Genomic DNA, 12,595 nt, shown 5'->3' with positions numbered 1-12,595 from the left:
ACAGTAACTGTACAGGGATCCCCTTGCGTCAAATGACCGCGGCCCCTTCGTGGTTTGTTGACGGGGTCCCCCCGACCCGCTCCACCACGGCAAGAACCGCGTCAAATTGACACGGACCCGGAGGGACGCGGTGCCGCTCAGCAGCGTGACACTTACTCACCACTCACTCACCATCCCTCACCGCTCGCTCACCACTCCTCGCTCTCACCACAACGACACGAGAGAGGAGGGAGCAGAGGAGGACCCACCTCGACACTCACCATCACTCACCACTCGCTCACCCCTCGCTCACCCCTCGCTCTCACAACGACAACAACACCACGAGAGAGGAGGGAGCAGAGGAGGACCCCCACCCCGACACTCACAATTTCTCACCATCCCTCACCCCTCGCTCTCACCACAACAACATCGACAACACCGCGCCATGGAGAGCGACAGAGTCTCTCCCCCGCCTTGGCTGAGCGCCGCGCGGCCGGGTCCCCTGAGCCGCGAGTTGACGCTGAGCGGGCCCCGCGTGACGCTGGGCGCGCTGCTGGCCGCCACGTGCGGCCTCTGGGTCGTGGCCTACGCCACTCACCTCCTGCTGCAGGTGCCGCGGGGCCCGCTCGGGCTGGTCGGGGGGCGCCTCAACACACGGGAGGATGGTGGGGGGTGGGGGGAGGCTGAATTATGAATTGGCCGAAAAATCTGAGTATATAGAGGAGCGCAGAGCTTGGGCAATTGTTGCTTGGTTGGAGGTGGTTATGGGCGCTCTACACGGACACACGGGAAGATGGGGAGGGGGGCTGAATAATTTATTGGCCGTAACGTCTTGATATATAGAGGAGCGCAGAGCTTGGGCAATCATCGGTAGTGCCGGCTCCTTACCGCTGCTGCTGCGGTCTTCCTGCTACAAAGAATACATTTAAATAATACATTTATATATTATTTGACGATTCGCTTCCATGTGTAGGGGTGTTACGGAGGGACTGTATACATGGGATCACACGGGAAACAAACACAGTGGGCGGGGCTCTCAACGACGTCCGCACCGGGCAGCCTGGGGGGCTGACCCGGAGTTGTGATCCCCCGGGGCCCCACCCCTCAGCGGGGGGTTTTGGTATAAAAGGGAATGAGCCGGAGAGCTCGGGGCATAATGTTAAAGCTAAACCAGTGAAGACCGAAGATCGTCTAGATAGAGCCCTGGACTCCCCTGGGTCGCCGCCCTTTTCAGGGCCGCACAGGACCGAGCCAGCGGCGTGGTCCCGAAAGCCAGAGCCGGTGCTCTTATCAGAGCTGGTCTGGGACTCCGGGTACCGTGAGCCCGACTTACCAGTGTCGGGCCAGATAGCCTCCCCTAGCCCGTTAGTGGAGGACTAGGAGGTAGGTTAGGCATAGCTAGCAAGTGTATCCCCAGCTAGCCGGGTGAGGGGGCCGATACCCCCTCCAGTGTTGTATGTCCGTGATTGTGCCAAATATCTCGGAATAAATACGTGTGTCTCCAACCCCGGCGTCCAAGAGTTGTCAACTATATTACATCTGGTGTCAGAAGTGAACGACCACGAACATGGACACGCGCCGGACAGCTCGAGCCGGGGTACCGGAGGCGGAGGACACCGCTGCAGTTGTGGAGCCCAAGACGGCTGAAGAAGGCATCGAGCAGCCGGGGCCGGATGCATCCTTACCGCAGCATCGGGATGGAGGGGAGCCGTCAACAGAAGGACTGAGGCTGGCTCACGCGAGACTGGCGGAGCTGCTGTACGCTGCTGCCGCCACGCTGGTACAGATCACACGGCTGGGGGCTGGTCGACCGCCAAGGGGCGACGACAGCCGACGACCGGTGCGCTTTCCCGCCATTTCGACGGGGCCCAACTTCGAATCTCCCGCCATCGCCGCAGCAGCTGCTGAGGGCGTGGCCGGCCTGAACCTCGGGTCCGACGTCGGCCGTACAGTGGCTGCCGCGTCATCACCAGCGGACGGAGCATCACCACTGGTGCGACCGGCGATGCCATCCGTCATTCGCGCCGAAGCCCAGCCGAGTGACGGGGACAACGGAGTGCGAGCTTCCACGGCGGCCGCTGCGCTGCACCAACGGCTACCTCCACTCAAGGAGTTTGTGGGCGAGGATGGCGACTGGGGCGGCTTCCAGCGGCGCTTCCTCGCGCACCAGGAAATGGCGCAGTGGACAGATGCCGAGGCTCTCCGCGCGCTGCCGGCGCTCCTCGACAGCGACGCCCTCGCCACTCTTACATCGGCGCAGAAGGACAAACGCTCCACGCTACAGATGGCGCTGCAGTTGCTGGCTGCGGTCTACGGACCATCGTCGGACTGCAGGCAGCTCTTTTATGATCGCCAGCGGGGTGCAAGGGAGTCGCCCCTGGCGTACCGTACGAGTCTCCTGGCACTGGCAAAGACGGCCTTCCCACGAATGGACAACGAAGGCGTGGACGCGATGGTAACGGAAAAGATCCTCCTGCTGGCGGACGACCTGGACATCGCCGTCGTTGCACAGGATGACGCAGAAATGTGTTCCCTCCAGGCTGCACGGCTCCTCCACGCCAACCTACTCTCGCAGCGACGGAAGGCCAGCAAGGCAGCGGCCAGGCGTACTGTGGCTGCAGCCACCCTCCCGGCGGAGGAAGTTTGCGCCATCGACCATCAACTGCAGCAGAGAGCGGGAGTACGGGCGGGCCGGGACGGATCGAGCCGCCTCGACCATCCATCATCGTCACCAGCGCTCCCGCGCTGTTACAACTGCGGCATCCGGGGCCATGTCGCCTCGGGGTGCCGCTCTCCTCGGCAGCGCGGGACGACGCCTCGACAGGACGCCGGCCCTCCTCCCAAGCTCCATCAACATAACCCGGCGAGTCGCGGCACCCCTCATGTTTGGTCCACGCACACACCCGTCACACACTCGCACACCGCAACGAACGGGGGGCCGACATTGCGCACCGTCGCGCCAACACGCACCACTATGGGGACTCATATCGAACCCAGGCAGTGGTCCGTGTTGGCCCATCGCGTTGTGGCTGCATCGTCGGGGTCGTCAGCCGTTGTGGGGCACATTGACGGGGTTGAGGTGCGCATCCTGGTCGATACGGGAGCATCGGCGACCATCATTTCGGAACTAATTTACAATATTCTCCCTGTCCAGAGGCGTCCTTTACTGCCCGTTAACGTCCCATTCTATGCTGCTAACGGGGGCTCACTTGGCATCATTGGACAAATTCGAGCGCAAATTTGTATCGGTGATATCAAATTGTCCGGCCCGATTTTTGTTTCCTCCTCGCTGGCGGTTCCGTGCCTGCTGGGGACGGACTTCTTGGGCAAAATGCCGATTCGTATTTTAATCGACCAGGGCTGCATTGAGCTCCCGTCGGGCCGACGCATGGCGTTTCTGCCGTCCCCCACTGCGGGTCGGACGGCGTTCGCGACGGTACCGGCGTTCGTCGTTAAAACGGTACGCGTACCACCGGGGGCACAAATGTTGGTGCCTCTCAAACTTCGTCGGCCCTTCGCTAAAGGCATTGGGGACCAGGGAATTCTGCTGGGGCCGTCTAGGGCCGGGGTTAGCGGACCTCATTTAATTCCGGCCCAGACCATCGTCAAAGGGGACGGGGATCCTTTCATCGCGGTCCTCAATGTGGGGTCGCAGACGGTGGTGGTTCCACAAGGGACCGTGCTTGCTCACGCAACGCCGGTGCCCTGTGAGGAACCCGTCGCGAATCACGTAAGCGCTGTCCCTCTGCCGCAACCACATTCGGACACCGATAAAGGGTGGCTCGAGGCGCTTTGTGCAAGATCGACGGACCTGTCGGATTTAGAGCGTCAAAAGCTTAAAACACTGCTGCGTGAATTTTCCGACGTTTTCAGTCGAAACAAATTCGATTTGGGCTGTACTCATCTGCTGCGTCACCATATTGATACAGGTGACAGCGCGCCAATACGCCAGAATCCTTTTCGGTTAAGTCCCGCCGAAAAGGACCATGTAAAATCGGCCATTGATGACATGTTAGCCGCCGACATCATTTCTCCCTCTACCAGCCCTTGGGGAGCGCCGATCGTCCTGGTTAAGAAACAGGATGGCTCGTTGCGTTTTTGCGTAGATTTTCGTCGCCTCAACAAAATTTCTGTGGCCGACGCATACCCGCTCCCACGGATTGATGAATCGATGGACGCCTTGGCGGGAGCGCGCTTCTTCTCCACATTGGATTTGCTTTCGGGATTCTGGCAGCTTCCTCTGGACGATGATTCAAAGCCTAAAACTGCATTCTGTACACCGCACGGCCTGTTCCAATTCAACCGGTTGCCGATGGGACTCCACTCGGCGCCGGCGACTTTCCAGCGATTGATGGAATTGGTTTTGGCTGGATTGCAATGGGACTCGTGCTTAATTTATTTGGATAACGTTATCGTCTTTAGCAAAACATTTGACGAACATCTCCAGAGGTTGCGGGCGATTTTCCTCAAAATGCGGGCTGCTAATTTAAAATTTAAACCCCAAAAATGTCATCTGTTACGCGAATCTGTGCGTTATTTGGGACACATCGTCGGACGCTCAGGTATTGCTACCGATCCCGCCAAAACGCAGTGCGTCAGCTCCTGGCCGACTCCCACCTCTGTGGGAGAGGTCAGGAGTTTCGTTGGATTCGCGTCGTATTACCGACGGTTTGTCGCGGATTTTGCGACAATTGCGAAGCCCCTACACGCTTTGACGTCAAAGGGGGTTCGCTTTCATTGGGGACAGGAGGAGGAGGCTGCTTTCCGCTCCCTTCGGGACGCTCTGATTAAAGCTCCTCCCTTGGTTTACCCCGATTTTTCTAAACCCTTTGTGCTCGACACCGATGCGAGCAACACGGGTATTGGGGGCGTGCTTTCCCAGGTGGTTGACGGCGTAGAACGGGTAGTCGCGTACGGTAGTCGGGTGTTGTCTCCAGCGGAGCAAAGATATTGTGTCACCCGTCGGGAACTGTTGGCAATTGTCAATTTCATCCAACAGTACCGCCCATATCTGTACGGTCAGCGTTTCACCGTCCGTACAGATCATGCGGCACTACAGTACGCCCTGCGAGATCAACAACCATCGGGACAATTGTCTCGATGGTTGGAGATTCTCCAGGACTTTGATTTTGAAACTACGTACCGTAAGGGCGTTCGCCACACCAATGCGGACGCTCTGTCGCGCATGCCAACCACCCCCGAATGCGCATGCCTCCTGGGGTCGGGTCGTTGCAGGCATCCGGGTGAAATATCCGTTCCGGTCTTGGCGGCCGCCGACGACGCAACGTCGATGACGAATTCGATCGCACAACAGGGAACAGATTCCCTGTTGGGGTTGCCTGTCACTGAATGGGGGCGCCTCCAGATGGAGGATACCTCCCTCCTCACGTTGCGTCGTCGCGTCGGGGATGCTGGGCGGGGGAGGGGTGATGCCGACGCATGGGAAATGGTCCAGGGTCTGCTAATGCATTGGGACGGGAAATCCCATCGACACCGGCTGGTGGTCCCTTCTGGGTTACGGGGTAAGGTGGTGTGGGCCGCTCATGAGCGCCTCCTCCACCTGGGGACCCAAAAGACCCTCGCCTTGCTACAGCTTGATTTTTTTTGGCAGGGCATGACAAGGGATGTCGGGGATCTGTTGGGGTCATGCCCTCGGTGTGCGCAACGGAAACCACCAGGACGGGAGTCTAACTCGCCGTTGCAATCTATCAAAGTCTCCAGAGTCAACGAGCTTTTCGTGCTGGATATTCTGGGTCCATTCCCCGCCACCCCCAGGGGGAATAGATATTTGTTAACCGGTGTGGAATACTTTACGCGCTGGCCTATGGCCTGGCCCCTTGCCAACCAGTCGGCAGCAGCCATCGTGGAGGCCTTTGTCCAGGGATACGTCCTGGACAAAGGTGCTCCGGAGCGGCTGCTGACCGACCAGGGCAAAAATGTTTCCGGAAAACTACTCTAACAAGTCTGTGAGCTCCTGGGCACGAAAAAAATTCGTACCTCTCCCTATCACCCGCAAACTGACGGGATGGTCGAGCGTCTGCATCGAACCATCACGTCGATGTTGTCACAGCAGGTTTCGGACTCACAGACCGATTGGGACCTGCAAATTCAAGGGGTCCTGGCAGCATATAGAATGGCCCCCCATGCGGCAACGGGATTTTCCCCCTTCTTCCTCATGTATGGCCGCGAACCTGACCCACCTGTTCGGGCCCAGCTGCAGATCCCCGCGCCGCAGGGTAAAACTAAATTGGCCGACCATGTTAAATTTAACCTTGCTAAATTAACAGAGGCACGGGATGTTGCCATGCAAAATTCCGACCTCCGTCAGAAAGCTAATGAGAGGCTCAGACTGGGTCGGGCGCACGTGCTGCAGTGGAAGCCGGGGGACAAGGCATGGCTGCACTGTCCACAGGTACCACTCGCGACCTCCTCTAAACTGGTGCGGCCGTGGCGGGGCCCTGTCGAGGTGGTTGAGGTTTTGCGGCCTCAGTGCGTACGCATCAAATGGGGGAAGCGCCGGTGGTTTGTGCACCCCTCCAGATTAAAACCCTTCGTGGCGGTACGAATTCCCACTTCACACACGCATGGCCAAACATGTGGGGGGTCGACCGACTCACAGGGTCCGTCTCCGCTGCTCTCACCTAACGTGTTGCCGGCTGTCTCGCCTCCAGGTGCAACAGGAGTGACGGGCTCACGCCCGACAACCCCTACTGGGGATGCCGAGGGTCTCGCGACATCGAAAAGAGACTCACTCGGAGATGGACAGTTGCCACCCGACAGTCCGCCATCCGGGGTTGCCCCGTGTGACGGGCCTGCTGCAAGGACGCGCGCAAGAATGCGCAGACTCTTGTGATGCCCAAAAAGAAAAAAAATATTTTTCACATGTTATGTTCACTGTGTGTTGTGTGGGTAGTGTGTTCCTTGCACATTGGATTGTACGTATGTTGTGTTCGCTGTGTGTTGTGTGTGTGCTGTGGTTCCCTGCAAATTGTATATAAGTTGGTTTTACGGAATTCGTATTTATTCGGGGGGGGGGGGTGCGTCGGGTTATTTTCCCTTCTTGCTTTTCTGGTTCTTGGTGTTGTTCTCGTTCTCGTTATTGTTGAAAAAAATTGTGAGGCACACGCGGGGTCGAGGTGTAAATAAACTTTTATGTCGTTGTTGCAGCCGGGACGGCTGCGAGCTGTACAGGGGGGGGTGATGTAGGGGTGTTACGGAGGGGCTGTATACATGGGATCACACGGGAAACAAACACAGTGGGCGGGGCTACGTGAGTGCACGGGGAGGTGCTCTCAACGACGTCCGCACCGGGCAGCCTGGGGGGCTGACCCGGAGTTGTGATCCCCCGGGGCCCCACCCCTCAGCGGGGGGTTTTGGTATAAAAGGGGATGAGCCGGAGAGCTCGGGGCATAATGTTAAAGCTAAACCAGTGAAGACCGAAGATCGTCTAGATAGAGCCCTGGACTCCCCTGGGTCGCCGCCCTTATCAGGGCCGCACAGGACCGAGCCAGCGGCGTGGTCCCGAAAGCCAGAGCCGGTGCTCTTATCAGAGCTGGTCTGGGACTCCGGGTACCGTGAGCCCGACTTACCAGTGTCGGGCCAGATAGCCTCCCCTAGCCCGTTAGTGGAGGACTAGGAGGTAGGTTAGGCATAGTTAGCAAGTGTATCCCCAGCTAGCCGGGTGAGGGGGCCGATACCCCCTCCAGTGTTGTATGTCCGTGATTGTGCCAAATATCTCGGAATAAATACGTGTGTCTCCAACCCCGGCGTCCAAGAGTTGTCAACTATATTACACATGCAAGCACTAAGACGGTAGCTATCCGAACGGTTAAAGTAATTTTGATTTATTTCGATAGATTGTCTAATTAGTCTTGGCCAGTAGTAGCTGGTTTTGCACTAAACTTCAACATCAAAATCAATTGAGTGTCCTTGTTGGCACGCGTGTTTGGTAAATGTTACGTTGGGCAAACAGGACGAATGATCAGCACGAGACTAAAAGAACATCAGATAAATATTAAATTATCCCAAATACAACTGTCAGCAGTAGCAGAGCAAGCGTGCCAACAAGGACTTTCAATTGATTTTGATGTTGAAGTTTTGTGCAAAACTATCTACTACTGGCCAAGACTAATTAGAGAATCTATCGAAATTGAAAGAAATCAAAATAACTGTTACCGTTCGGATAGCTACCGCCTTAGTGCTGCGTAGAAGCGAATAATCAAATAATAAATTATTTAAATGCATGCCTAGAAAGGGCAGCGTACTTCAATAGGGATTACCGTTGGTAGGGCTATTTTAATAAACACAATAGACAGGAAGGACAAGTTCAAAGGGCTCACATAATGCACGTACATAATGTACTTTGCCCGAGTAATCCTGCCTCCACCCATCATTGTGCAAGAGCGCAGAAGGATGGTCAACACATCTAGGCCTCTATATAAGGAACGAAACAGGTGGACTTCTCCACAAATCTGGCTGTCGCCTGATGAAGCTATTTGTAATTACTGGCGAAACGTCGTACTCAGTTTGTAAATGTTGTGGCTTGGCTCTCCAACACACCGGTGTGCTGTACTAGTGACGAATTGGCCACGTTCTGTTTACGTGACAACCCTTACTAGTTGGCTGTGTCAGGTGGTGGCGGGATTAAACGACACATTTATATATTTACGCGATCTAACCCAAAAACCTCTTATGGATGATATTGGTTGCGAAAGCCGACGTGTTAAACATTCCCAACTCATCCTGCTCATGGCAAACGTGTCCCCGCTGTAGACAATAGCGCACTGCAGTCTTTATTGCGAAACATAACAGTCTCAGAGGTGAGATTAAGTCGAATGAAGAGCAGAACTAAATGTAATGTGATGCTTTGTGTCATCATTGATGACCGTGCTGAGACCATTAACTCGCTACGCTTGAGAACCAGTTTAATGATGGTCAGCTGAAACCCGAATTGTAACCCAGGATGTCAGTGGTACCAGCTCAGCCTCTGATGCACCCAATAACCTTGATTACAGAGCAATATTAATAATGTTCATTACCCTGCAGGGCCTCAATTACGACATTCATAATTGTTAACCACGAGCTATCCACCTCTGGACGAAGGCACGATCCATCTGCACGTGAACCGATTTAATCGCTCCATCTCTGCTGCGGCCCTCCTTCGGCTGGCATTCCGTCACCAGTCTCATAGGGTTGTGCGTGCACATATTACGCCGTGGTGTGTGTGTGTATGTGAGCTTACGTTGTCGCGCGACGGTGTATTTTTGTTTTTCAGAGCACCGCGGTGCTCACCGTCTTCATCCTGGTGTTCATGGTGTCGCTGATGTTCTACCTGCACATGGTGAAGGTGGAGCACGAGTGCGTGCTCCTCATCGCGGCCACGGGCGTGCAGCTCACCCGCCACTATGCATCGGGGCGCCAGCAAGCCACCTTCATTGAGATGGCGCGCGTCAAGGACATCGTCATCAACGAGGTCATCCATGCGGTCAGTTGCGGGCGCGGGCATCACGTGGTGCCCGCACGCGCACGCGTAGGGCCCCGCATGCGTACGTGTGCCCCAGTGGTGGCACGTCGGCCGCTTTGTTGCAGAGGTTGGCACGTCCGGCAAGCCACCCAGGTTAATACTGCGGTGCATGTGTCCTGTAAAATGCCACAAGCCATCGGCTTTAGAGCGAATGTTAAAGATCCTATGACTTGGTCCGAAGAAAGAGTAGGTCATTGCATGTCGGCGTTGCGGTCTGAATTTTTTAAATACAAAAAAATGACGAGGCAAATCTCTTGTGAAACGGATCACTCATTGTCCCTGCTGCGGAATTGTCTCGAGACTTAGTGAGGCTTTCCTGGATCAACAAAGGATATTGCTTTATTACTAACTAGTTTATGCATGCTTCCTTTACAAGGCTGTTACGAAACGTGCATCCCTATCTATGCTTTGTGTACGCTCTGGCTTTAAATTGGTAACCAGTTGAATTTGCCGTTTTGTTTTGTAGCAGCAAGTGCTGTACCACATGAGTATCCTGCTGAAGGATCCCGCTTCCCCTGAGCGGATCTCCGGCATCATCCCAGTGTTTGCGGTGAGACCACAGCCCACCGCACATGAGCACCATCCGGCAGCGTGCAGGTGAACCGTGCACAGCTGCGGTGTTCAATATTCACAGCACCCTCTTTGACTGGCTTCTTCAACTGGTAACCCACAGGCCAAATTTTTCCTAGGGTCTACCAAGTTCTGTCAAGCCGAGATATATATTGTGTACATATATTTTAACATAGTTGCTGAGCACAGGCCCAAAGGTGTAAAGCATCAAGCGTCCAGCAACAAACAGCAATGTCGAAGTTGTAACAGGTGAAGAGTTAACGGGTGGTGCGGTCTCCGTCCATCCCTTTCGTGGTGTCGCCCTATCATCGGACGTCCCCAGTAACGGTGCAGCGTGAGTGCGGTACATTCGCCGAGACGCCGGCTCGGAACCTACAGCACCGCAGACATTCTCGCCCGAGGACACTCGTCCAGATGGATGCAATGGTGCTGGGTGGACCTCTGTAGTGGCCGTAGTTTTGAATGGGACATGAACCAAAACATTTGTCAGGCTACAGGGGCATCCCTATTGTGGGGGGGGGGTGAGGGTTGAGTGAACTTGCACTTGTGGGTGAACTGGTGAGCCAAAGAGCTCACATGCTCAATGTTTAGTCGTCTCACAATCAGGAGATCACAAGTTCACAGTCCGGTTAGGGATCAACTCAGGCCATCTTTCCTTTGGGATCGATGAAGAGTCTATGAAATTTACACCATTGAAACCTCATTTGGCAGTAAATAATATGATAATTGTTTTTTTTTACCCTTCCATCTGGCAACAAAACTGACACCTTTTTTTACAAGGAGTCACATTTGCATAGACCACAATACCTGCAGACATAATGCATTATGTCTGCAGGTATTGTGGTCTATACAAACATGATTGCCACAAGGGATCAGACCGCCACATCTCCGCAGGAGTCATCCTCTCGGGTGTGTATCTCCCTGGGCTGCCGTTCCATCGCGAGTCTCGTCCATCAGCCACCATCGTTTCCATCGATGTGTCCCCAGCACGTGGAGCGAAATGTCGGACATTAAAACGATCAACACGCGGCACAACCTGAAAAGACAATCGGAGAGCTGAACAGCAGCAGGACAACCGCAAGATGCCACTGTTAGAACCACTCGGTGGTTGTTCGCTGTAGAGACTGGACCCTGCAGTAGGAACGTGGAATTTCTACCAAACGTTCAGAGGCCCTAAAAGAGGCCGAGTGCTAACCCCATTGCTCGTCTCAGCAGAGCGTCGCCAACGATTTCTCGTGTGCTGACGTTACCTGTGTTCCTGTTCCACGCAGAAGTTTAAACCACGACTCGACTGCCTGGTGGAAGTCTATCGGACCTGCCAGGAAGTGCTGCAGATGTCGGCGTCTGACAGTGCGGTGTTCAGCGGCGGTGGTGTTGGTGGCGCCGCTGGGATCAGAGACTGATGCAAAACACTACATTCACCGCACCACCAGCAGCAGAAGCTGGCTTATCCCACGTGCTGTATTCACACACAGATCTCATTTCCAGGCACAACATGGCCAGGTTACTTAAATGCAGCCAAATGTATATTTTGACAACTACACCATAGACTATTACCATCATCAGCCATGTTCTATTCACTTGCGGATGAAGGCTCCCCTCCCCCATGCCTTCACCATTACTCGTGGTCCTGCGATGCCACAATGGATCCGATTGCTCCATCTCCACGGTGGTCGTACCCTTTAGTGTTCTCCCATTTGCCTGCCATTCCATCGGCTTTGCCCATCAGCCATCCTCTTCCCTTTCCAGAGACGTTCTCTTCACCAACACCTTCAAACAAGCACGATGCCTCGGGATTCACATTGCTCCCAGGTCCACATTGCTCCTCCTGTCAGCCGGCGTTACTTGCCTAATTAGCTCATGCAGCTAATTTAGACACGTAACGATTCCTCAATTCCTACTCGCACGAAGGTCGCATCGCATTGTGCCAAGCGTCAAATTGTTTTCAGTTTTATACGCGTAACCACCCTGCAGCCGTGAGAGCCGCGGCGTTCACAGCAATCGCCCGATCATGGATGCGAATCACGACGGAATCGCAACGCCTGCATCATGTTGTGCGGGGGTGAGGCATCGCCGCGTTGCATACTTTGAAACGGGGATTCTGTTCTATGAAGTTGCTTTCATTTGTGCCTCGTGTGAATTCTGCCAAGCGTATTTTTCACAGAGATATTTAAAGCGGCACTTTTTCCAGTCTGTTGTTGACGATAGCATGCGAGTAAAAATTATGACATTATTTCCGTAATAATAAATTAATATTTTTATGAACCACAGTTCTCTCCGTATACATATTACCGATAAATAAATAGTTGTAAAAGAAAATTGTCGTGTGTTATCTATTGATGAACAGTCGTCTTGATTTGCTCCACGTCCACCAGCTGTAGCTCCACCTCCACCAGCTGGAGCTCCACGTCCACCAGCTGTAGCTCCACCTCCACCAGCTGGAGCTCCACGCCCACCAGCTGGAGCTCCACGTCTCAAGCTGGAAGCTCTACGTCCTAGGAGGCAACCACGTGGTCGCGGACC

General features: G+C 54.7%; 1 protein-coding gene across 1 annotated transcript; it reads left to right on the top strand.

Annotated features, from left to right (window-relative positions):
- Positions 1–109: 109 nt before the first annotated feature.
- Positions 110–12,391, top strand: PIGH (phosphatidylinositol glycan anchor biosynthesis class H). The gene is made up of 4 exons (XM_078602600.1): positions 110–589; positions 9,254–9,463; positions 9,969–10,052; positions 11,344–12,391. The coding sequence occupies exons 1-4, from the start codon at positions 425–427 to the stop codon at positions 11,473–11,475; spliced, it is 591 nt and encodes a 196-aa protein (XP_078458726.1). The 5' UTR covers positions 110–424; the 3' UTR covers positions 11,476–12,391.
- The last annotated feature ends 204 nt before the right edge of the window (positions 12,392–12,595 follow it).

The sequence above is a fragment of the Lampetra planeri genome, chromosome 18, assembly GCF_965212315.1.
Source record: "Lampetra planeri chromosome 18, kcLamPlan1.2.h2, whole genome shotgun sequence".
In the NCBI taxonomy this organism is placed as follows: domain Eukaryota; kingdom Metazoa; phylum Chordata; class Hyperoartia; order Petromyzontiformes; family Petromyzontidae; genus Lampetra; species Lampetra planeri.
Note: the sequence above shows the minus strand (reverse complement) of the source record. Positions and strands in the feature narration are given on the sequence as shown.